This window comes from Hippopotamus amphibius, chromosome 4 (genome assembly GCF_030028045.1).
Source record: "Hippopotamus amphibius kiboko isolate mHipAmp2 chromosome 4, mHipAmp2.hap2, whole genome shotgun sequence".
Classification (NCBI taxonomy): domain Eukaryota; kingdom Metazoa; phylum Chordata; class Mammalia; order Artiodactyla; family Hippopotamidae; genus Hippopotamus; species Hippopotamus amphibius.
The window spans coordinates 174,338,113-174,362,702 of NC_080189.1; the positions used below are offsets into that span (position 1 = coordinate 174,338,113).

General features: G+C 47.3%; 1 protein-coding gene across 4 annotated transcripts in view; it reads right to left on the reverse strand.

The window, feature by feature from the left end:
• Nucleotides 1–24,590, reverse strand: part of TTC7B (tetratricopeptide repeat domain 7B) — a 240,891-nt gene that overhangs the window by 57,545 nt on the left and 158,756 nt on the right. For all 4 annotated transcript variants that reach the window (XM_057733137.1, XM_057733136.1, XM_057733135.1 and 1 more), the window contains exons 16-17: nt 9,810–9,926; nt 3,085–3,182 (exon numbers count right to left, since the gene is read on the reverse strand). In XM_057733137.1, the coding sequence (XP_057589120.1) occupies nt 3,085–3,182; nt 9,810–9,926 (215 nt within the window). The remainder of the gene's footprint in view (nt 1–3,084; nt 3,183–9,809; nt 9,927–24,590) is intronic.

Sequence of the window (24,590 nt, forward strand, 5' to 3'; positions counted from 1 at the left end):
CTCTATAGCCACAGTGGACTCAGCTAGTCCAAAGCTTCTAGACGTGGGTTTCCCTTATGTTATTGCACCGATCTGCATACGGACAATTTCAGAGGTGGAAAACCACACCCCACTTAATTATCCACTTTTCAAAATCAAGAACATGGAGCTTCTACTTTATAATGACCTAGATGTATAATAATGCTATCTTGTTTATATTTTTAAAGAGCCCTTATCTGTTTGACATATACACTGAAATTTTAACAGGCAAAATATGATGTTTGAGATCTGCCTCAACATACTCTACAAAAACGAAGTGTGGGACATCAGAGATAAAGGAAAAAAGAATAGGAATTGTTGAAGGATGGTGGTAGGTACGTGGGGATTCATTATATGAGCATCTCTATTTTGGTATATTTGAAATTTTTCCATAATAGAAAATAAAAAAATAGAAAGGAAATCAGTTTTAGTTCTGGAAAACAAAAGCAACAATCCAAGAGGGCCTGTGGCTTCAAAAGGAGTCTGCTGCACAGCGGGTGACTCAGAGTTGGCACCATCATGATGGTGGCAGGTCACCTCGGTTTTGGCCACACGCCTTTGCCAGCTGTGCTTGTGTCGGAATGCCTGTGTCCTTCAGGGCATTTAGAAAAGCAGAGAAGCACCGCGTGGGGCATGGTGGAAAGAAGCCTGAGGATGTCCTCCCAGATGGATGCCGAGGGATCCTCGGGGCATGCATGAAGGGACACCTCACAGGGGCTGAGCAGCACGTGGATAGTACGCTATTTTCCAGTCAAGGGACACAGGAAATAAGATCTAATCTTATCTGCATGGGAGGGTAAACAAAAAGCTAATAAAAAAATGGTTATCTTTGGGGAAAGGCAAGATGGCAGGGCAGGGATGGAAGCAAAACAACTCTAGGGAACCTTCGGAATCAGAGTTTAAACGAAATCTGTGGGTCGTTCACGAGACAGGCGGTCCGCACAGATGCACAAGTAAGAACTGTTGCCCTCCTGCGACTGCCCACGGGCTGAACTAGATAAAACTGGGCTTTATTAATCAAGATGGAGGCATCTCTTCCATTTAGAGGTGAGCCTTCCTCACGTTTAAGTCTCTCTGATTTAAAAGATCACCTCACTTCCAACCAGCTTGCAACTGGTAAGGCCTCCTAACATGGCCTTCCATTTTTCTGACTCCCCAGCCTCCTGGGTGAGTAACTGGTGGCGTGGAAACCAACAATTGAGGGCTCTGGGGGCAGCACCAGTGAGAGGAGTCTTGGAGGGGTTCGTGTGGCGAGTACCACCACAGCAACACAGTACAGTGGTCACTGGCCAGCACCTGGCAGGCTGTGGTTTTGTCCTGTTGTCCAAGGGCACCTGCCCCAGCGATCCAGACTCCAACTCCCCAGGCTCCGGAGCGAGGGAGAGCAGTGTCCATTATGGACATGGGGTGGTGACCCCGACTGTGGCCCGGAGACACGCCTCACCTGGACGCTACGGCACCTGAGGTGTAACCTGAACAGGGAGCCTCCTGAGGGCTCTGCGGAAAAGGTCCCAAGAAAAAGGTCCAAGGGGAGAACGAACCCCAAAGGCCTCACTCATTTTCTCCCACTGTCTGTTTTCAATGTGATGTGGATGAAAGTCTCGGGACCTCCGGGGAAATTAAGGTCTCAATCAGCTGGAAGGAAAGGGGTTCTGTTCTGAACCAGCCGTAGCGACTTCTCCCTGCAGCGTCCCAGCCTCACCTCACATTGGCTAAGTCCTGACAGCCTGATCTTCCCTTTCCTGCAGTGACGGGGGTTACACATGTCCCTCTAGCAGGCTGGACCACAAGCAGAACGCTGCTGTGCTACCCCACATCAGAGTCCGCCTGGTTCACTGTCTAAGCCCACCCATGCCTGCCCCTCCACCCGGGGGCCAGGCCACTCTAGGGGGCGAGCTCCTCTGGGCTGAGCCAGCCTGCATTTTGAGCAGTGGCTGCGAGCCCGGTTACGCTGCACTAATTTATAGTCTGTGCTGCTTCCAACGCCCAACACTTTTCTGACCTGGGAGCCCCAGGGCTCTGGGATCAGGCTTCTTCAGTCAACGTTCAATTTGGTAAAAGGGAGTCTGGCACAGGAAGGCAGGCAGCTGTGAGGACAGGCTTGGGTGAGTGAGCACCACACCCGGCTCCCATCCCACCTGGGGAGAGATTTTCCCAGGATGCCTGTGCCTGCCTCAGGGCTGCTCTCTGGCTCTTTGGTGGGGTTTGGTCAGGAGCCGGGACCTGGCACAGTGCAGGAGAAAGACCCAGAGGCTCCTTTCATGAAATCAACCCACAGGAGACCAGGCTCACCCAGACGGCGATTCAGCCTGACACAGGGCCTGCGGGGCGGAGGGAGAAGCAACAATACCAGCTTCCAAATGATGCTCTGGAACCACCCCTGAGGCTCAAGGTGCTGTGGGTTTGTTTACATTTTGTGGGTCTGTCGAGTCCTCCAAATCGCCATCGAAAAGTCCGTATTGCTACTGAAACTACTTGTTTGGAGTCCTGAGATTACAGAGATATCTTTAACCCCTCTGTACTTAGGCAACTGTGGAAACGCAAATGATAACGGAGGTGTAAATATCTGCTCCGAGGCAGTCAGTGCCACAGGCTTCCTCGCGGGGTCATTAGAATCAGAAGCTCTGAACCCACCTGCCTCTCCCTGCAGGGTTTTTTGTGGGGTGTATGTGTGTTCGGATGTGCCACTGATTAGCAACCAAAACCTTGACTTCAGCAAGGTCTGAAATCTAAAGAGAGAGAAAGAAACAGAAAAGCAGAGGGGAAGCTTGATGAGGATGGGAATGGTCTAATTTTAGTTTTGAATGTTTAGCTCCAAGAGCAAGAGGAAAAACAGAAAGACGTCAAAGAGTTGTGTTGGGCAAGTAATATCACCTCCCCCACTGTGAACGCACACTTGAAAAAGACACTGGAGAAAATGCACCTCAGGTGAGAGTTTAGCCTATTTGGGTGAGGACCTCTTCCCACCCCAGGCCCTGGCAGTCTTCATCCCCCACGGCTCGGGGCCAGGCCCCACATTCGTTCTGGTTGACACCATTTCGGCCCCTCTGGCTTTTTTATTCTCACCTGTCTCGGGATCGCTGAAGTCTGGCAAAGTAATTGTATTAAGCTGTCGTCTGTCAGCAATGGTTCTATCTAAGAGGCTGCTCCCACGTCCAGAATCACTGCAAAACACAGCTACAAATGTCAGTCATTTGAAGGGTGGGCGGGGGGAAGGAAACAGAATCAACCAATCCCGACTCCTGAAATGCAGTGAAACCTTCTGTGCATTTTTTGATGTTCTTCAGCACCTTTTCATGTGCATCTTTCCACCTTTCACCAGGCATCCTGCTTCCCCGCCTGGCCTGGGCTCGATTCCTTTCAGGATCCGTATCAAAAACACGGCTTAAACTGCACCCATAGACCCAAGCTAATTCTCATCTCCTTTGTGTCATTATAAGATACAAAAATGAAAACTTCGAGCCAGGTTCTCCATCCACCGTGTGGGGGAAACTGATGAGTATTCTGTGCTGGGAAGTCCCAGGCTCATCAAGCCCGTGAGCACATCATCCTCGAGTTGTCTTTAGAAAACTCACCCGGGGCATCTCTAAAAACCACTGATGCCTGGGTCCCGCTCCAGACCAAACAAATCAGAATTTCTGGTTTTCAAAGCTCCCTAGATGGTTCTAACGTGTAGCCAAATTCAAGAACCACCGGCCCCTGCTTTTCAAAGGGTGATCACAGCCACGGCCTAGTTTGTGTCCTAAAAACACGCCTTTAAGATAAATGCTGTGGTTGATGCCTCTATTCAGTAGGTGAGCAAGAGGAGGTGTGAGGCCGCACGCCGAGCTGGGTGCTGGCGGCGGGGAGCTACCGCCCCCATCCAGGGTTCCTGAGCTGGGGAAGGCTGGGCCTTGGGGAGACACAGCAGGGCTTTGGCAGCAGCCTCCAGGCCTCGCTCCTCACTAGCTTCCTGCCCTGAATCCCGCTCTCCAGGCTGCTCCTGCAGAACAGGTCGGCCCCACTCATCAGGCGAGGCACATGGGAGACCACGTCAGGCCTGGCTGGAATGAAACACTGTTATGGGACCTTAACTCACAAAGGCGTTTTTTAAATTGATAATTCTAAGAAGCCTGTAAGCAAAAACAATTAAAACAATTCTTCTTTTTTCCTCTATCATGATATTCTATCAAAGATGCCTATCTGTCTCTTGAGGTTTGAGTCAATGGGGGCTCTACAAATTTTTTGTTGTTGTTAAGAAGTTCAAATTCCACAATAAAGGGACACAATTTCCTTCCTCTATGCAGCTGTTGCTAAAAGTGGTACAAACAAGATTTGCTATGAAACTTAATATGGTTTGCAGGCTGCAGTTTCCACATCCAGCGATGGAGTTACAGAAATCCACAGGAAACAGAAGGAAACTTGCTTCAGTACAGACTTGTTTGTCAGCCTATACTTATGACATCACTGGATACATGTTTTTTGAAACCTGTTCTATTAATTATTTCCACGACTGAGAAACAATAAATGTCTCTGAGCAGAAAGTGTAAAAGTACTTGAAAATTTGCACTAATCACATTACTGACTGAATATGTCTAGCATTGCTCTGTGCATGTATTATTATCATAAATATTACAAAAAATACTACAAAAATGTTACAAAGAGTTATGTATCTGAATGCTGCAATGGTTCCCCACCTAGGAGTTTTTCAGATGTTATCTCAAAATAAAGCGATATTTTTCATCACTTTGGGGATTCCAGGACACACAATGAGGTGTTGGAATTGCATAGGAAGGATTTGCCTGGGTTTTCAGTGGACCAAATCTCAGTAAGTGAATGGGAAATGTCTGTTTCAGCCACAGTCCTCCAGGCTTCCCATTTCACCAAATTTCAGAGCACAGGGTTGGCTGCTGTATGTCATGCTGGGTCCTGCAACGCAACTGGGAGTCTGGGTTCTCCTACAACTGTCACTAATGGTCGGTCACTTTGAGCAAGGCCACTTTCTCTGTGCCTCAGTGACTTCCCTGTGAGATGAGGATAAGGACTGTCTGAGGTCATAGAGACAGGACATTCAGAAGAGCTATACCTTCTGGGCACATGCCAGGTGTCCTTATAAATACCATGTCTCCAAACATGCATCTGGGGTTAACACGGCTGGCTGACTTTTGGAGACAGCTTATTCCCAGCCGTCTGGTGCAATGGTAGGTGTGGGGAAGCTGAGCTAAGGACCTCCTACTCCAGATGTTAGAAACCCCAACTAAAACCAAAATCTTAACTTATGAACCTCAGCCAGTGATAAGGACATAAGACCTATCTGCCTTCCACCAGCTGAGAAACAATATTTGGTTACATTCCTGAGTTTATCTCGACAGCGTATAAGCAGCAAACAACTATTCAAAATGGAGGTGCTTTTGTTTCCACTCTGACTTTTGTGACGGATTGAGAATTGTGCTGGATGCTTTAAGCGATTTTCAGTCCTTCATTTATATGGTACAGAATTTGCCTTTGCCATGACCCACAGGATGTGGAAGAAGGGGCAGAGGGAGGCCTGGCCAATGCTCGCGTCTCCTTCACTCTCTCACTCGGGCCGGCCTCTCTCCCACAAGCCCTCCTCTCTCCCTCGGGGACCCACCTGCTTGGGCACCTCTGTGCACCACCTCCCTCTACAGCCCAGTCACCTCACCTCTTCTCTGCCTGGCCCTCAGGTGCCAGGACCACCTCCCAAGAAGGATGGTGGGAAGGAAAGGAAAACCATTCCTGGTCAGTGGTACTAGCGGAAGGTTTAGGGAAGGGAAACTGGAAGGAACCCCAAATCCACCACACGTAAGCCTCAGAGCTCCACAGATGTAGAGTACACATCCGGTAAGCTCTGTTCCCCTAAATTAGGACTGAAAATCCAGAGTAAATTGTCTTGATGGTAAGTTATCCTGGAAACTGGAAGCTTCTCTTGGAAATTCTCTGTCTCATACAGCTACAGAGATTAAATGCAAGAGGCCAGCTGGTGATGGACGGGGAGTCAGAACCCTGGAGTTCCTGTCACAGCTTTGTCCCTCCCCAGCTCTGAGATAGTGCCTGGCACACAATAAATGCTGGATGTAACAGAGGGGCCTTGGATAGGAAACCAGAGCATTTCCCAGGCATCTTAAGGCTGGACTACGTGAATCAAGGCAAGTTCCCAACATTCCTGAACTCAATTTTCCTCACCAGTAAAATGGGTCGGATGTAACAAGACATTTGCCCATTTTTATGGGGCTGCTTTGAAGATGGATGAGAGCACACTTTGTACAAAGAAAAGCTCCACCAGAATACTGGTGGCTATTAGCGTCAAATGGGGTTTCCAATTTCCAATTGAGGTTAGAGCAAAGAAATTGTCTTTGTTTTAAACATTTATATGCTATTTGTTAATGTGATTGAAATGGGACTTGGGAAGAAAAAATTTTCTTCCAATCATATGGCTACATGATGGAGATGGTCCAAGTGGCAGTGACAAGAGGGGGAAGAGGTAGTTAATAATAAAAAATAAAAATAAAGGAAAAGAAGCTGGTTGTCAACTCAGACAGGCAGCATGGGTGGCGGAGAGAGCTTTGATGTTCCGCAGACCGGGGTTTGAATCATAGCTCTACTAGTTGTTTAACTGAGAAAACTAGGGCAAGTTCTTTAACCTCGCGTAGCTTCACTTTTGTTTTCTATGAAGTGGACAGACCAGTAGCTATCTTGCAAGGCTGAGGCAGGGGCTGGGGAGAACGTATAGACAGCCTAGCACGGTGCCAGCACATGGAAGGTGCAGCATCTCTTGCTGAAGCGCTGGACCGTCTGGCGAGGCTCTGGCCAGAAGCCACATAGTCTTGAGTGGCCAAGTCAACGCGCAAGAGAGCCGAGGGAGCGGAGCGCTTCACCGAGAGGGAAGACAAAGCACGAGGCGGATGTCTGTCCTAAATGCAAGCAAAACTGCAGGCCTCGGGAAATCAACCGAGGCTTCTGAAACGACTGACACCTTGCCACATATGCACTCAGGAGAAGGCCACCCGCCCTCTGCTTACAGCAGGAGAAGGGTTCTCAGCCCGCAGGGACCGCTCTTTGGCCTAAGGCTTGGTTCAGCGACTGGCTGGGAGTGTGGTTCTCCTCCAAGAAGAAGAGATCTAGTCTTGGTCTGGTCCTGCCGCCGCCCACGTCTTCCTCTGCGCCCCCTCGCCCCACTGCTCTGCAGGCCTGTGCCAGCCCCCGGATGGGGCTGTTGGGGGTGGGGAGCAGTGGGAAGCCCCGGCAGGGTGAGCACAGGCCCCCCACCCCCACCTGAGCACACTTAGAACAAGGACGCCTGAGCCCGGAAGACAGTGAGGACCTTCTTCAGCTGGAAACCAACCGCCTCCTGCCAGGATGCTTTCTGCTCAGTGTTTATGTTTTTTAAGCAGGGATGCTTCTCACCCACGTGTTCATACATTTCTATCCTTTTCTAAAACCTCGTGTGACCCGACTTGAGGCGGCTGGGCCCAGAGCTGTCCTTATCTGGAGAACTGCGGAGGGTGCTGTCGCTGTCAAGACACGGCCCTCCCCTCTTCTGCTTTATTCTATTGCCAGGGTCACGTCCTCCCCGACCGTACTGGGGAGGATGTCTAAATTTGCACAAATGGTGAGGGCTACGGGAGAAACGTTTATTTATATCCCAGAGAAAATAAAGTTAAAAAAACAAACAGGAACCTCCTTAATAAGGGGCTGCTGGACTGCCGTCCCCTCCCTCAAGGCTCTGCGAGTAGCTGGAGGCAGCAATTCTGCAGAGCCGATGGGTCTTCCTCCACCCACCCCCACCCCCAACCCGCCTCTGCACCCAGAGCCAGGGTTCCTCCCCGCTCCGGCCCCGAAGGCTCCTTCAGGAAACGGAGGAAGTATGGACACAGCCCAGGCATTTGGTTAAGTATTTTTAAAAAGCTTTCCAATTCTGCTATTTTTTTTTCTTCTCCTCACATTCAATATTCTTGGTTGCTAAGTGGGAGGAAATGTGGGGAGGTGGGAGAGGTGTGGAGAACTGAGGGAAAATTGGCAACGTGAAAGCTGATGGATTTATTTTCTCATTTCTAAAGGGGGTACAGACAAAGGAAGGTGCTCCAGTAGGAAGCAGCCGGCTCGGGGAGTATCTCCTGTAGCTGGGCTCGAGGAAAAGACTCTCCCCTAGAATCCTGCTGCATCTGGGAGGCCGGGAGTGGGGGCTTTGGGGAACATAAATAGGGACATTTCCTATTTCTGCCTACAGACTTAGAAAAAGAGTGTTTTAAAAATCAAAGTGATCTCTGTCTCCAGAACACACCCACAAGAGGGAAGAGGCCAGCCTCACGGTTATCTTTTCACCAAGAGGCAGATGGGCCCGGTGGGCCCAGTGATGAGCCACAGGCTCTGGTTAGAAGTGGATGCTTGTCCAATCCTTGTGACCCGGGCTCTGCGAGGGGGGCCCCCGGCGGGCTCCCCCACTGTCTAGCCGCACCACTCACGGGGCCTGTGGTCCCAGCTCTGTCTCATGTCAGCTCCTGAGGACCCATCCCCTGAACGGGGCCCTGATTTTGAGTATTTTTTTTTTACCGCAGAAACTTTTGTAAAACAAGATCTCACACGGAACCCCACCCGCATTCTGCTGCTTCCCTAACCTCACCCCACCTCTCCTCGCTGGCAGCAGCGTGCAGACGCACCTCCCAGTGGGCTGGACTGGGGGGGCCACACCCTTGTACACATGTACCACGTGACATATACATCTTTAGGCTGCTGACTCTTAAGGGCAGAATGTGGGCTGTCCACACATCTTGCTGCGAACTTGAAGAATATTCTGAGTGCGTACGTGAGCAGTTGTTTGAATTCACATGAATCATTAGGCCTCTTTTCATTAAATCACTTCCTTCACAGGTCAGGACACACTTCGTAATCTAGACATATGCTGGGAAACACTGCCCAGGACTTGAAGACGGTGTTTTTCGGGGACATGCTGGGAGCTGACTAGTGTACCTTCCCCAGACAGATTATCTGTCTCTGCAGGGTGGGCACCTTTGACTGACTCCGACTGGCTAGGCCATTTCACAGCTCTGCAGGGGCAGGGCTGGCCGGTAGGAAACCTATGAATCTTGTCTGGTCGAGATACAATCAGTGTCCACCCCGTAGAAAAGATAACCCCAAGCAATATATTTCATTGTTGTATAGAATGTTATTCTTTTTCTATTTACTTGCAAATTCATTTCAGCAAATCTGTTTTTCAAATTCTTCTTTGAATGGGTCTTAGCATTTTACTGCTTCTCTCATTAGTTAATGAGGTAAATTAAATCTTTGATACGTGTTTCTTTTATATTTACTTGAGTCATGATTTTAGCCTTTTGAAAATTACACTATCATGCCAACAGCAACCTCTACTCTCCCTAGCAGGATGTGGCCTGTTGTCTATGCAGGTCTTTTAAATATTACCGTGAGAACCCCACCTGGAGTATATAATTGACTAGTCTATCCAAAAATCACCAGAAAGATGATAAGATTGGTCAAAGGAATTACGCAAATGGCTGGTTGAGAGAAATCGGATGGAGACCAGTCGGAACTGAGCCTAGCAGGCCACTGTGGCAGCAAAAGCATAAGAAACCCACGATGTGGAGGTTTCATCAGACACGAAGAGAAAATCCCCTTAAAAATGGAGTGTGTGAGGCTCCACTGCTCTTATCTGCGGCTCCCGGGGGCCTGGGGGTGCACAGGGTGGAGAGTTCATTCTGCTAAATGCCCATCAGGGATGGACTGAGAGGCAGGGGCCACGCAAAACTCACGCACAACAGGTGCTGCTGGCCTCTTACCTGGGATTGGTCAGGTTGTAGCAGGATTTCCAAATCTGTAACATGTGCTTACAAGTGAGGAGCGCCTCATCTGGGCCCCGGCACAGTGACTCCAACTTCACTTTGGAAAACAGTAGTCTGTGGGAGGGAGACAAAGGGAGAAAAGAACACAGCTCAAGGCAGAGTCCCCACCAGCACAAAACAAAGTGGCCAGAAGCTCTGCACGCCTTCTAGAAGGGGGTGTCCAAAGGCTGGATCCAAGGGAAGCAGGGGCAACAGGGCCGAGGATTCCGGAATCCTCGGCCCAGTATCTGCCTTTGCATAAGTCTCACCACCAAGGCCAATGCCGGCACAAGGCCACCGTGTGTGGTCAGGTTAAAAGCATCGGAGTGGCTGATTTCATTGAGAACACAGGGGTTTCCTTAAGAGCGTGCTTTTTAGAACAAAACCAGCTTATTTGCAAAACTCCAAAAATTCATAAGTGAATCTTGATTTATTTACAGAATTGCACAGGAGATGTGACTCGGCTGATATAAATAGCTAATAACCTTCCACGACGACCCTCATCACGGGAAGGAGATGAACGCCTGAACTGAGGGCACACAAAGGGGGCCTCAGGCTAAGGTCCTCTCCTCTTTACTCTTCTCCAGCCCCGCTCTGTAGGGACTAGGACTTCACCACCTCACCCAGCATCACCAACGACCTTCTCCCTGTTTTGGTCACCACCAATGGCTTCACGCTCTGCCCAGATCTTCAGAGCGCTAAGCTTAGCCCCTTCTCCCTTTCTTGGCCCCTCGGAGTTGCCCCACCCCCTAGGTCTACTTACGTCCCTCTAGACATCAGCTCCCCTGGTCCCGGGGCTCGTCACTTCTGTCCCTGTGAAAGCCCCAGCACCAGCCCAGATACCGTCCTGATGGTCTTGCTGTCCTCTCTCCTGCCCAGCTCTAAGAAATCATGCTACCAAGATCTCCAAAAATCATTTTCATTCCCAGCTCCAGAAACTGCAGTGTTTCCTTACTGACTGTAATAAGAAGTCAAAATTCCTTATGGAAGACACTCTGCCCACTGGCCCCTCCTACATCACCACCCCATTCAGTGCCACGCATCCCACTGGGCCCTTTACTCCTACCAATGTAATTCACTGGCCAAAGGCTATGTTTTTATCATAACTAAGAATACGTGCCATGTCCTCGATCTTAATCTCTGCTAATCGACGTCTCTCCTTAAATCTTCTTAAATTCAGCTAAAACCCCACCTCATCAAATAAGTCTTCCATGGATACCACCTTCACACGTTTATCTTTACTGTGTGTATCGTATTAGCTCGAGTTTGTTGTTAATAAAAAGAAGACATTGTAGAACTCATTTGTACCTGACGATTCAGAAAAAGAGAAATTAACAAGCTGCTACTACCACCGCCATCAAATACTGTGCAATACTGGCAGCTCTTAATATGTCTCTAACAATTAGACATTCTTTTCTTAAATATCGAATTGAAAATGGTTGTAAAGGGCACAAAAATGCATGGGATCATCCTCTTGAAACAATAAAACGTATTGAATTGTGAAAAAAAAAAAAAAAAGAAGACAAAGACAGGGAGGAGCTCCTGGTTTTTAAAAGTCTTCTGTGCGCCTGTGCTCGGCACCTTACAAAACAGCTTCAGTGTTATCTTTGTAAGGACCCTTCTCAGTGGGTGGTGTTTATCTCCCTTCACTAAAAGAACCCCAGTCTCTCTCTCTGGCCTCTCTCTGGCCTCGCTTCCACAGAGCTCAGCACTGTGCTCTGAGGTCAATGGGCTTTAAATCAGCAATTGCTCACTGACTATTTTCTCTAAAACCACAGAAGATAAAGAAATACGTTTCTAGTGATTTAAGTTAGACACGTAGGAGAGTTCCTCACTAGGTACTACTCATTGGAAGGCAGGCACCTCCGAGGAAGAAAGTCCTTTTTCCCCCCATGAAAGGTGGAATGAGGGTGGTCCGAACAGTCACCACTCAGGCTCAGGAAGGGTTAGCACCAACCACCCCCTCCAAACAGAACACAGGATGCCCACGGGGGTGCTGGCGGCTCCCGGAGGGTCACGGCGGCAGCCTCCTCAAGCCTGGGTCTGCAGAAGCCTGGGATGATGGCACGACAGGCCAGGTGATGAGAGGGATGCAGGCCCTGATCTACCAGCAGGTGGGCCTAAAGAGTGAGGCCAGATGTGAGAACAGGGCTTGGCTTTGGCTCAAAAATACAAGAGGTGGAAATTCCCTGAGGCGTTCCCAGGACCGCCTGCAAGGAACGGCAGCCACTCAGGCTGTCTTGAGGGGATTTTAAGGAGCTAGAAGCTGACCCCTGCTGATGTCTTCACAAGTCCGGAAGGTGGCAGGAAGTACTTTCCACCAGACTCTCCCACAGGACGTGGGTCCAGTTGACAGGGGTCAACCGGGAGATGCGTTACAAAGGAAGCAGGAGCTGCCGAACGGTCACCTGTCAGTGCTTGGTGGAGACCTACTTGGAGGCCAGAGACCCTCGTGGATGAGGGCTGGGTGCCACGTAATTTTGGTCAGGGGAGGCCCCACCAGGACCATGGTGATGTTCTCTGGAGGCACGCTGAGTCCTCTGGCTGAGCTGAGCTCGGAGCTTGCCTCCCACGGAGGGCCGTGAGGCGGTGGGGAAGGTTTCCCCGCCTGGTGGGCAGCTGTGTGGCTCTAAGAGCAATTATCCACGGTTCCTGCAACTGTACCAAAGTACAAAATGCCAGAGCTCGTCTCTAAGCCGCAGCTTGGGGGAACAGTTCTGTGCAAGGCTTCTTGGCTGGAAAAAAGAACTTCTAATTAACATGAAATAACAGCTTTCAAACACTTGACTCAGGATATGGAGTTGAAAAGGTGTGGGCTGGATTTCAGAGAACCAGACAGGAAGAACAATAGTAGAACTGCTGAGCCCAAATGATGGAAAAGGCACCTGGAAGTGAAGCAAGAGAAGCAGCGTGAAAGAGAGGCTGGTGGAGAAGAGGAGCTGAGAACGCAGACTGGGGAGGAAAAGCAAAGCCTCTCAACCACTGTCAGGTGTGTCCAGTGCAAAGGGCAGCTGGGACATGCCCTTGAGTGCAAAGGAGAAGCAGGAGATTGGAGGCATGGCCTCAGAGCCTGTGCTCCTTCTCACCGTTCCCTAGCCCTTGGTTGGTGTATAAGGCAGCAAACAAGGCCGAAAACAGAACAAGGGATGCTCGTCATCAGGCTTGCCGAGCCCTGCTCGCACATTTCAAGACTATTCGAAAACATCTGGCTGGGTGCATGTTACATTAGCACAGACGTGAAGAATACACAAACAACAATTAGCATTAATGTGCTGTGGTTGATGTCCAAAGATACTGTGGATTCCATCTACTGAGGAAACCCTGAGGCAGAAAACCTGGGACCAACCAGCACTGACTGCATTTCAATCTGTGGAACTGTCAACCTGATAGAGAGGGCAAAGGGATAGCCAGGCTGAGACCGTTTGCTGGCCACATCACCCAGGTCCAACCACAAACTAAGTGAGATGTTCCTCTAAGTACAGTAAGACATCACATGCTGGAAAATGGTCTATTCCCTATACCCAACTCAAAGTCCACTAACCTAAAAAAAATAAAAATTGTCCAGTGACTCATTGAATACTTACAGGAAATTAAAGAAGGATAGAACTTCGCTAAAATACCAATCTGATGATGTTCCTGGTAGCCCAAATCTAGCATCATGTGCAATGCCTTTTATGATCTGGTTCCTGCCTCGGCGTGCTCACTGCCCACCAGGTACACCCTCCATTCTAGCCACGATCAACTTCCTCCACGTGTCACTCTCCTTCAGGTCCCTGCGTCTTTGCACGTGCTGTTCCTTCTGTCTGGAACACCTTCTCCATCTGTTTCTGCTTTTTAAGCCTCTACTCATCTTTCAAGATTCAGGTCAAAGAACCCTCCCACTCCCAACCACTGAAGCCAGCCTTAAGTAACAGGAGCTAAAACTCCCAAGTGGAAATGCAATTCCAGAAAATACAAGAGCTCTCAGCTGTGGAATAATAAGCTATAAGCCAGGAAGCTTCTGCTTTCAAGACAAGTGAAATAATAACAATAACAGCAGCAGCCGCCAGACACTGTAAATATGTAATTAGTGATTCTTACAATAACCCTGCAAGTTAGGCTGAGAGCTAAGTAATCTTCCCAAGTTCACACAGCCAGTTACCGGTAGAACAGAAATGTAAACCCAAACCCATCTGACTCCAAAGCACTGAACAAGAAACAGAGAATGACTTAAAATATTCTAACCACACTACTAACATTAATGAAGATATGTAGCATGTTCTAATCCACTGTTCAATGTTTAAAACCCTAATATGTGCAAAGATCTGTGTTAGATACTGTGTGGAATAAAAAGTGGCATAAAATACAGTCCCTTGTCCTCAGAGAATTTACAGTCCAATTGGCAGAAAAGACTTGCCATGAATATTAGGCAGGATTTCCGGCTTAGGGACAGATTAAGGCCGTGAAATTTGGGTAGAGCTGCAGGAAAAGGGGAGTTTGGGCACCTGGGGTATTGTTCCTAGGATACTTCATACATGGTTCTTTAAAAAATGATTACATGTGCCTGTACTTTTTGTGACTTGCTTCTTTCACTCAAAAGTCAGGTGCGTATAAAATTCTAGACATTTGAAGGATGCAGTTAATCAAGGCTTTACTGTTCATTGAAACTAATAGAAATAATATTTTACCCTATTTCTGCAATATTTTGAGAATCCCAAGATAACTCTTGAAATAACTGTCTGGCTTAGCGTAGAGCTTAGAAAGAAGATACGGGTCCCTGGGGAAGCTCTGGGGTATGTGGCATGGTGACTTGTCACTGGGCACCTTGAGGAAAGTATCATGGCCAGGTTTACTGTCTAATCCTCATCCCCAGGAAGACTTTCCTCACTCCCTGGAAACTGCCTCCAAGCACTTAGACTCCCCTTCTAGCACATCCCTCTGGTTGAGCCTTACCCTGGGTCCCACCCTCATGAGCCGCAGACTTGACATGATTCCTCGAGCCCTCCCGTCTCCCTGTCTGGGTTCATGGTGCTTTCTCTGCCTGCCTGGAAGTCCCCTCCCTAGCGTCCCTCTCACTCCACCTGTGCAAATCCCACTGTCTGACATCTCCCATGACGCCCCCCCACCCCCAGGTAGCATCTAGCTCCTTCCTCATCTCATTTGTGTAAAATATTTTTTGTAATCTGTTTACTCACCCCATATTTGTATAGTTGACCACCTATAAGTCAATGTGCCTGATAATGAACTTGTTCACCCTTTTATCAATCATTAAAAAAAAAGCCCTATTATGCCCCTGAGGCCACAGAAGGGAACAAGACATGATATCTTCCTCCTCACCTCCCTGCCCTGACCCCAGCCGAAAGCTCACAGTCTAGTGTTATACACACGTGATCTGTGATGAACACAGACATATGGACAAGGTGCTCTGGCAGCACAAAGGGAAGGAGACACAGTCTGCCTGAGGTTCATGGAAGACAGCCGAGAAGCAGAACTTTCACAGTTAGGGTGGGAGGGGCCCTAGGGAGGTGCCTTCCAGGAGGGCGGGTGGACCATCTTGAGCAAAGGCAGGAGCGTCCCCGTGCGCTCAAGGAATGGTGTCTGGAGTCTGGGATGTAAGGCTGGGGCCCGAGAAAAAGCTAAAAGGGTAGATATTGCTAAATTCTGAAATCTAATATGCCTCACTGAGCTCTCTGATGAAGAACTCTCGATAAAAATAAATTAAGAAAGTTTAGAGAAATACTGAAGTAACAATTCCCTCCAATCTTATTTGGCAGTATAAAAAATGCACTCATTAATTGCATCAAGGAGGAAACACGCATATTAATAAACAAAACCCTCGCTAATTAGCAGATCTGTAAACGCTGTATTCAGGGCAGCTGATTCAGAAAGAACATCACGGGAACCTTGAACACTTGGTATTTTGTGCTGATCTGTGTGTGTGTGTGCTCTTGGGCTCAGCTTGCCAGGGACCTGTCTTTGTTTATCTGCTGAATGTAGGCTGGGATGCAAAACAGCTGTGCAGAAAATATATGTGGTATCTTCCCAAGTGGGGCGATGGCCAAGGGGGCCTTGACTACCGCCCCCATTTCTCACTTCTGGGGAGCCTGCCCTGGGAGCTGGAGCGGGGCCGGCTGCCAAACACCTGAAGGGAAGTATCACCACTTTGTCAGCAGGTAAAAGAAACAGTACATCAGGCAGAGGTGGGGAGGAGGCAGGTATGTTGAAATGAAATTTTATATTGAGAAGATGGTTTGGCAGCCACAGATCAGAATGGTGAAAGAAATCGAAAGAGATGTGCCCCAAGCACGTGGTGACGAGGGGGAGCGGTGGAAATCTGAAGCCAGATGAGTCAGCTGGGAACAAAGTCAGACAGGACTGAGCAGCAGCCCATCGCCGGTCATGGAGAGGATGTTCCAAACACCTCTAACCCACCCCTCAGAGTGGACAAGGGGCTGCTTTCAGGTTCCGGTGTGGCTTTCGTGAAGGAAACCCATCTCAATTCCTTGTTACCAGCATTTCTGATGGCCTGCTGGTCTCGGAGCCCTTGCTCTCCTGGCTGGGTTTCCAAAGCAGTCCAATCCCAGGAGGTGGTGTTCTCTGCAAAAAGCAGCCTCTGATCCGGGGCTGAGTCACTGTCACTGGAGATCAATGCCATGACGGGCCTGCAAGCCGCCTGGCCTGACGCAGCTCCAGAGGCCCCGTCACCACCAGGCGAGCCCATGACGGGGTGCTTATAGCTGCGCAGGCCCCAGAGCGGAGGCCGCCAGCCCCCTGAGGACCCTCTGACGACAGCTGGAAGGGATGGGGGTTGGTATGGAACCAGATCGCGTGACTGCTCCCACTAGATACCAAACACTGCTTGGGGTCTCATTAATGGTGATTAGTAAATGTCACCACAATGAATGAGGTCTACTCAACTACTACACAGGAAATACACAATTTCTTTGATCATCTGGCTCACCTAATTACTGTATTGACACCGCTATTTACAGACTTACTAGAAAAAATATAGGTTTTTCCGCTTAACCCAAACCTGGAAAAGGCCTTGAGAGTCCTACAATGCTTTACTACTCAAGATCACGGTCGGGGCAGGCAGCCTCTGCAACCCCTTGGAGCACGTGAGACGTGCAGAAAATACACCCACTCTACACCCAGTGGATCAGAATCTTCATGTAACAAGAGTTCTAGGTGATCTGTGTGCAAATTTAAGTTCAAAAAGCACCACTCTAGTTCATAACTCTCCATCTTAACCTCAATGGTCTGATTTTTTTTTTTTTTTTTAAAAAAGAACTTCAAGGAAAAGAGTTCCCATAGTCCCGACACTTGGGAAATTCTGTGTTTCTTTCATTCCAGTAAGAATTTTGAGGGTATTCTATTCGTAAACTCGGTGTCAATTCTGATCAACCGCTTACAGTAAGCTCACACATGAAGGGTACCCCCACCTGTGGTCTTAAACCTTTGTTTCCTTCTGGAGAGATTCCCTGCATGGGTCTCTGGTGGCTGTGCTATTATCCCAGCCAGGTCCTTCCTGAGCATCTTCAGTGAGGGTCAGCGTACTAAGCCAGGGGCACCACTGACACTGTCACCCATATAAAGGGTACACCCTGAGCCTGCAGAGCACTGGATAATCACCCCACTGCCCTTGGGGGATCCTCTTTAGGGCTGGAAAACTCAAACATCTTCCAGAACCAAACAGGTAAACAGGAGCTGAGCTCAAGATCTCAGGGAGTGTTCGGAGTCATGCCTGCCTACTCTAAAGATCATCAAATCTGGACATCTTTGACATGTGTGTTGACCTCCGGGCACTCTAACAGATGTCTGCTTACAGGCTGCTGGACGGAAACGCCTAGTCTGCAAGCTTTTCAGGGATCGAATCCGAGTGCCCAGTTTCCCTTACAAAACCCCAAAGTGCCCGCTGACTCCTGCTCGGTTTGCTAACAGAACCACCAAAGGAGGGTTTGGAGAGCATGGCTCTTGTTCCGAGTACATCTTCTCTAGGAGTGAAGCCCTGCCGAGCGACTGGCCCAGGTGGCTCATTGGCAAACTTCTGTCTGGGAGTTTTTACCACTGAGGAAGTCCTAGAAATGTGGCCACTTTCAGGGCCTGTGGTTGCCAGGGAGGGAGATGCTGTACAGGGTGCTGGCAGGTCTGGGGGGACATTCAGCATGGCTCCCACGCTGGCCTGTCACCATAAGCCTGATCCCAGCCCAGGGGTCCCAGACCTGCTGGTTCCTGGGAACATCGATACCACGCTTGTTCAGCAAAAGAAAGCATCAGGGGCAGACACTTCGCTCTACAGGACTTAGCAGCCCTTCATCCTGGCCGGGGAGGCTGCTTGGAGTGACGGTGCTGGGGACGGTCCCTCCATCGCCTCTCAGTAGCCTGATCCTGCCCCCTCTTCATGACGGGCAGGGACTCCTGCTGGATCCCATATCAATTACACTCTGCTTCTCATTTCAGTCAAAGTGTCAACAATCTGGAATACTCCCCCATCTTCCTCCTGATATTTTTAGAACAAACAACAGACATGTTTAGCTGAAATAAATCACCCTAAAAAACCCCAGTTTAGCTCATTTTTCACTCCCACTTCAGCTATTAATCTCAACTCTGATTAGCATCCTGGAACCAGCACCTAAGCTGGAAATGACCAGGACAGGCTGACCTGCGAACACGTGTGGAATCACATGGCCCGGGCTTGGGAGACCTCCTCCAACGCCTCAGTGTGACGTTTTCATGCACCGTTTCCATCAGTGCTATCCACAAAGCAGCAGCCAGGATGGTCTCCTAGGCACGGTCTGACCGGATGGAGCCAGGGGTTGAGGGGGTGCAGAGAAGTAGGAGGCCGAGAACTTGCCCCCCACCTGGCCTGGTAAGTGAGTTGGTGAGGAAGTGCCTGGGGCCGGGTGAACCATCTGCTATGTAAACATGTGAACAGGAAACATTTGAAGGCAAGTTTTCCCATTTAACTACTCTGGCTCTAACAAGAAATAACCTTCTCTCTCTGAACCACACAGCCATTGGTCGTCTCTAAAATGGGGAGGCCGTGAACCCAGAGCAGAGCTGCAGACCAACCAGCTGGTCTCCAAAGACCCTCTCTGCAGGATCCCCCGGTCTTTATTTCTGTATCAGCTGCCATGGCCCGGATCTCCCCACATCCCCGCGTCTGAGGACGGGAGCGCAAAAAGAAAAGATGCATTGGGGCCCTTTTCAGAGATAAAGGCAGATGCCGAAGAATGGGGATCCTACAATCACCTAGACCTGGAAGGAAGAGGGCTCGGCCCGATGAGACACAGTTTCAAAGGAAGCCATAAAGTTCTGTAATTTAGAAATGGCAGCCTCCACCCAAAGTCAGGAAGGGCGCCAGAAAGGAAGGAAGCAGCAGGGTGCTGGGAAGCTGGCGGGCTCTGCAGGACCAGAGGTGGACCAGGCATCCCTCTGGGACCAGAAGCCGAATGGGGCCCTGGGTCCTTGCACAGAACCTGCTCCTGTGAATCCTGGCCTGTTTTACCCATGTTCTCTCTACTTCCTGTGTGTTCTCACTTAGCACATCATGAGGTTTGGTTTGGTTTTGCTCTGCATATTTCCAAGGTGCCCATGGGGGCTGCAGCTCTAATAGGGAGCCCTGCTCCTGGACGGTACGGGTGGTGGCAGCCGCGCCGCGGCGGTGATCTTTGTTCTTCTGAGGCACTCAGCACACTCCAGGGACCCCCTCCGAGCTGCCCTGTGAGCTGTGTGAAGGCAGGCACGGCCTCCCTTGGCCTTGGCTCCCCAGCACACACGTGGCAGAAAGCGGGCTCTCCAACCCTTAACTAGAGGATGTTTAAAGGAGAGCAAGTCTGACCACCTGTAGGTGGGTGATGTGTCGCCACCAGCTGTTTTCGGCTCAGGACCCCACAAGAATGCTCAGGGGATAAATGTGGAGATTCTCTTCTTGCTCTTTTATGCTCCCAGGTGTTTCTGTTTTTGTTTTTTATAAATACATCAGTTTTGTTTGGCCGTGTGGCATGCAGGATCTTAGTTTCCTGACCAGGGATTGAACCTGTGCCCTCTGCAGTGGAAGTGTGGAGTCCTAACCACTGGACTGCCAGGTAATTCCCTGTTTTGTTTTTAAGTAGTAAACGTTCATTAACTTAAAATGCAAAGACCATTATGAATGAACTGGCATTTAACTGTACTTGTACTATTTGAGGTTTTTTTCAGAGCTGGCTGGGTAACTAGTAAGGAGCTCTATATGACCCCCGCAATAAGTAGATATCATCATTTTATCATTTAGCAGAACTTCGTGGAGTGGGAATAGCAATGGACGTGAAGAAACACAGGCAGACAGGCTTAGCTATGAACCGAGGCCTCCAGGCTGCTCAGGGGGGTCGTCAGTTTCAAGCACTCATGTAGTAATGTGTGCAGCAAGCCAAGCTCTGGGATAGGGGTTGGGGCTCCAGAGATCTCCAGGAAACACCCTGCATGAATTCTGAAGATGAGACTCCATACTTTGAATGGTGGGATGCGATATCGAGGAGAACTTGAGATGTTGTAACAACAAACAAACAAAAAGCATTAAAATAAAAGCCAATGCACGCCACCATCGGGGACAGATGGCTCTGGGGTGGCTGCCCTGGCCTGGCCTCTCCCAGCAGCCAAGACTTCAGAGCAGTCTTCCCAGGCTGACAGGGATACTGACATGCAAAACTGAAGCTCTGTATTCACTAAACACTCCACTTTGTCTCTATGATTTTGACGACTCTGGGAACCTCACATAAGAGTAATCATATCATGTTTGTCCTTTTGTGACTGGCTTATTTCCTTAGCATAGCGTCCTCAAGGTTCATCCATGTTATAGTACGTGTCAGAATTTCCTTCTTTTTTTTCTTTTTTTCTAGAATTTCCTTCTTTTTTTAAAGCTGAATATTATTCCATTTTATGTATGGACCACATTTTGCTTATCCATTTATCCATTCATGGACACTTGGATGACTTCTACCTTTGGATGTTATGAATACTGCTATTATGAACGTGAGTGTACAACCTCTGTTCGAGTTCCTTCTTTCAGTTCTACTGAGTATTTACCAGAAGTGGAATTGCTGGATCATACAGTAATCTATTTTTATGTTTTTGAAGAACTGCCATACTATTTTCCATAGCAGCTGCACCATTATACATTCCCACCAGCAGAGCACAAGGGTTCTGGCTTCTCCACATCCTCTCCAACACTTGTTAGTATCTGTTTTTTTTTTTTTCCAAATAATAGTCAATTTAATGGTATCTCATCGTCTTGATTTGCATTTCCCTAATGATTGGTGATACTAAGAATCTTTTGATGTGCTTATTGCCTATTTGAATATCTACTTTGGAGAAACGTCTGTTTAAGCCCTTTGCCCATTTTTTATTCGAGTTGTTTTTCTGTTGCTGGTGTTGTTGTGGAAAGTTTATTTTAAGTAAGCTGCTGCACCACTGAATCCATTCCACTTTGATCTGTGGTGTCTTTTAGGCTGCCACCCACTCTCCTTTGCCCAAAGAGCCCCTCCCCAACTTGTATCTGAGGAACGGGCATCCCTGGGTTGTTTATCTTGCCACTCATCCCTCCCAAACATCCTTCAGGTATCCATGGATCATTTTTCTAATTTAATAAGATGAACAGCCTCTTTCCTTGTGGTCCAACTTTCTATCACATGCAAATTTAATAGGCATGTTCATTACTCCATCACTCAGCTCAGACATAAAAATAGCCCATAACACCTGGCCTCTCACTAATCGCTACATCAAAACATTGCTCAGTATGATATTTCAAGTTAAACTGAGCTTCTCTGAGATGATGTGTGTTAAGTGAGACAGAGCGAGAAACAGGCACAATTTGACTTGCCAAGTAATGATTTTTTAAAGCCAGATATATACACTCCATTCAAGAAAAGAATGATCTTCATTATGTTTTCTGGTTTACTGAAGAGATTAACAGAAGACGTAGGATAAAAATCCTGCTCATCCGGATCGTTAGCTTAAAGAGAGCCGTGGTGGCATCCCCGACCCTCACATGGCTGCTGGAATGTGGGGAGAATGCAATGCTTCAAAGGCACAGAGCACAGAGGCTGAGGCTAGGCTGCCTGGGGACAAAGCGTGACTCTGTCACTTACTAGGTGCATAACTGGACAAATCACTTAACCTCTCTATGCCTTAGTTTCCTTATCTGTAAGATGGGGATGACAATACTACCAACTTTTGATGTTCTCATGATGATTAGTTTAAAATATGTGAAGTGCTGATAGGAGTTGCCTGTCACAAGGCAGTGCATAAACGCTAGTGGCTATTATTGCTAAATGAGTGAACAAATGGATGAATGAATGCGATATATGTTCATTTCTTTCCATACAATTAGTTCCTGTTGGTGTAAAAGGAAACATGATTGTCTGACAAAATCTGTTTCCACTGGTATGAGAGTAGAAGACCACATACAGAAGAAGAGCTTGTCTTCCAATCTGGTGACTTGAAGATTTGTTTCAGCATCTGATGTATCAAAGTCATGGATCAGAAAACACCATAATGATCCCACTTGTATTTGTATCTTTGAGAAATTTCAAAAGTTACTTTCTGTGCTTTGTGGTAACATTTGATGGTTCCTTAGGTGTGCTGTTGATTTGATGACCTTTCTGAGAGCCCAAGAATAAGTGCCTGTATGTGTTCTATTTAAGTAGGAAAGAGTAAAGTTTAAATCAACTAAAAATCTGTAATTAGGAAAGTTGTACGACCACGATTTGTCTCAGGGCAAGAAACCACACCCTGGTATGGCTGCCCTTAGCAGCTGAATCAGAATAACACATCTCGGTTATACTAAAGTTCTCAAACGTGTCACCATTGGTATGATACTACTTGGTATATTTTCCAAAGACAAAAGTAACAAATTGCCAGTTCTCATTGTGATATTTTATCTGAAAATGAATAATTCCATGGCAGAAACACAAAGTCTGTGAGGGCCTGACCAAGCCCTGGCCACACTGTCTTTAGGAAAGACAACTGTCCCCAACATCACCTGGCATCTACTTCTGCACTCTTGGGCCAGTGAGGAAAATTACTAAGTAAAATATACTAATCAACTAGGAAATTTTTGCAAAGCTGTATTTTAAAAGAAGAACGATCAAGGCTCTTATACCAAGTACAAGAGGTAGTGAATCTATCAGAATCTATGGACACTGTTCAGTATAAAAATGTGTACTTAAATTTTATTTTGGGAAAACCTTACAGTGTGTTAGAGACATTTAATACATAATCATCAAAGACTAATTTTTCATCCTTTTGTTTAAGCATTTAATAGTCAAAGGGTTTGACAAAACAAGTTTTCAACAGAAGAAACAGGTAGTATTAGAGGAACGGAAAAAGACAAGACATACAGAAATGGCAGACATACATTCAATCATCATTAATTATATTAAATGTGAATGGACCAAACACTTGAGACAAAAGGCAGTACTTATCAGACTAAATAAAAAAAGCAAGATCCAACTACACGTCAGCTGTAGGAGAAGAAATACTGGAAGAAATAATGGCCAAGAATTTTCTAGAAATGATAAACAATACACACAAGACCAAGCCACAGTTTTAAAAACTCCCGAAACAAATGACTGAACTCGGTGTACCCCCCCCCCCAAAATAATAAATAAATAAATTAAATTAAAAACAAACAAACAAAAAACCCTCCCGAGCAGGAGCCACCCATAGCTGTATCACAGTGAAAAGGCCAAGCATCAGCAACAGCAGCAATGAAAGCAGCCAGAGAGAAAAGACAGATGGCGTTAAAATGAACGGAAATTAAACAAGCAGTTGACTTCTCAACAACGACAAAAGGAGCGAGATCGCTGTGCTGTGCAGAAATGTGAGCCTAGAATCATAGGTCTGGTTTGAAAATCTCTTTGGAGAGAACAGCCAAATACAATTTTAGACACAGATTGAGAAAGCTCGCCAGCAGCTGACCCTCCCTAAAATTTCTAGGGTAATCACTGAACAACAACAAACAAAACAGAATGTTTCTTTTCCAAATTAGTAAAGGGAAAATATGTAATAAAAACCTAATCGATCTAAAAGAAGGTAGGAAAGGAGAGGATAAGATATGAAAAAAGAGCAGGACAAATAGAAAACACAAATGACATGGGAGATACTACTACAAATATGTCACTATTTACAATAAATGGAAATGAACTTAATGTTCCAGATAGACTGTAGGCCTGAGTTTAAACAAAAACAAAACCAAAAACAGCTGTATGTAATGAGTACGAGTGCATCTAAAATATAAGAATATAAAAAGTTCAAAGAATGGAAAAAGATATTCCAAGCGCACGTGCGTGCACACACACACACATATTGTATGTGTGTATATATGCATATGTACACATATACATGGATATTTGTATGTGTATGTACGTGTCCATCACACAAAATAGACTTCCATGCAAAATGAATTATGCAACTTCTTACATATTGACAAAAGCTGAATTTACTAGGAAGACATAACAATTCTAAATTTAAATGCACCTAATAGCACAGCTTTAAAATATATAAAGCAAAAATTGCTATAATAATGCGGTGAAACAGGACAACCTACAATAAGAGGTAGTTTCAACATACCTCTGCTCAAAAATTGATAGATTAAGTAGACAAAATATATCAATAAGAAAAAAAAGATCTGCAAAGCACAACTGATAGCTTAACATAATAACATATAAGAAAATGTACCCCCAATGCAGGAAACTTTCTTTCTAAGCACACATGAAATGTTTA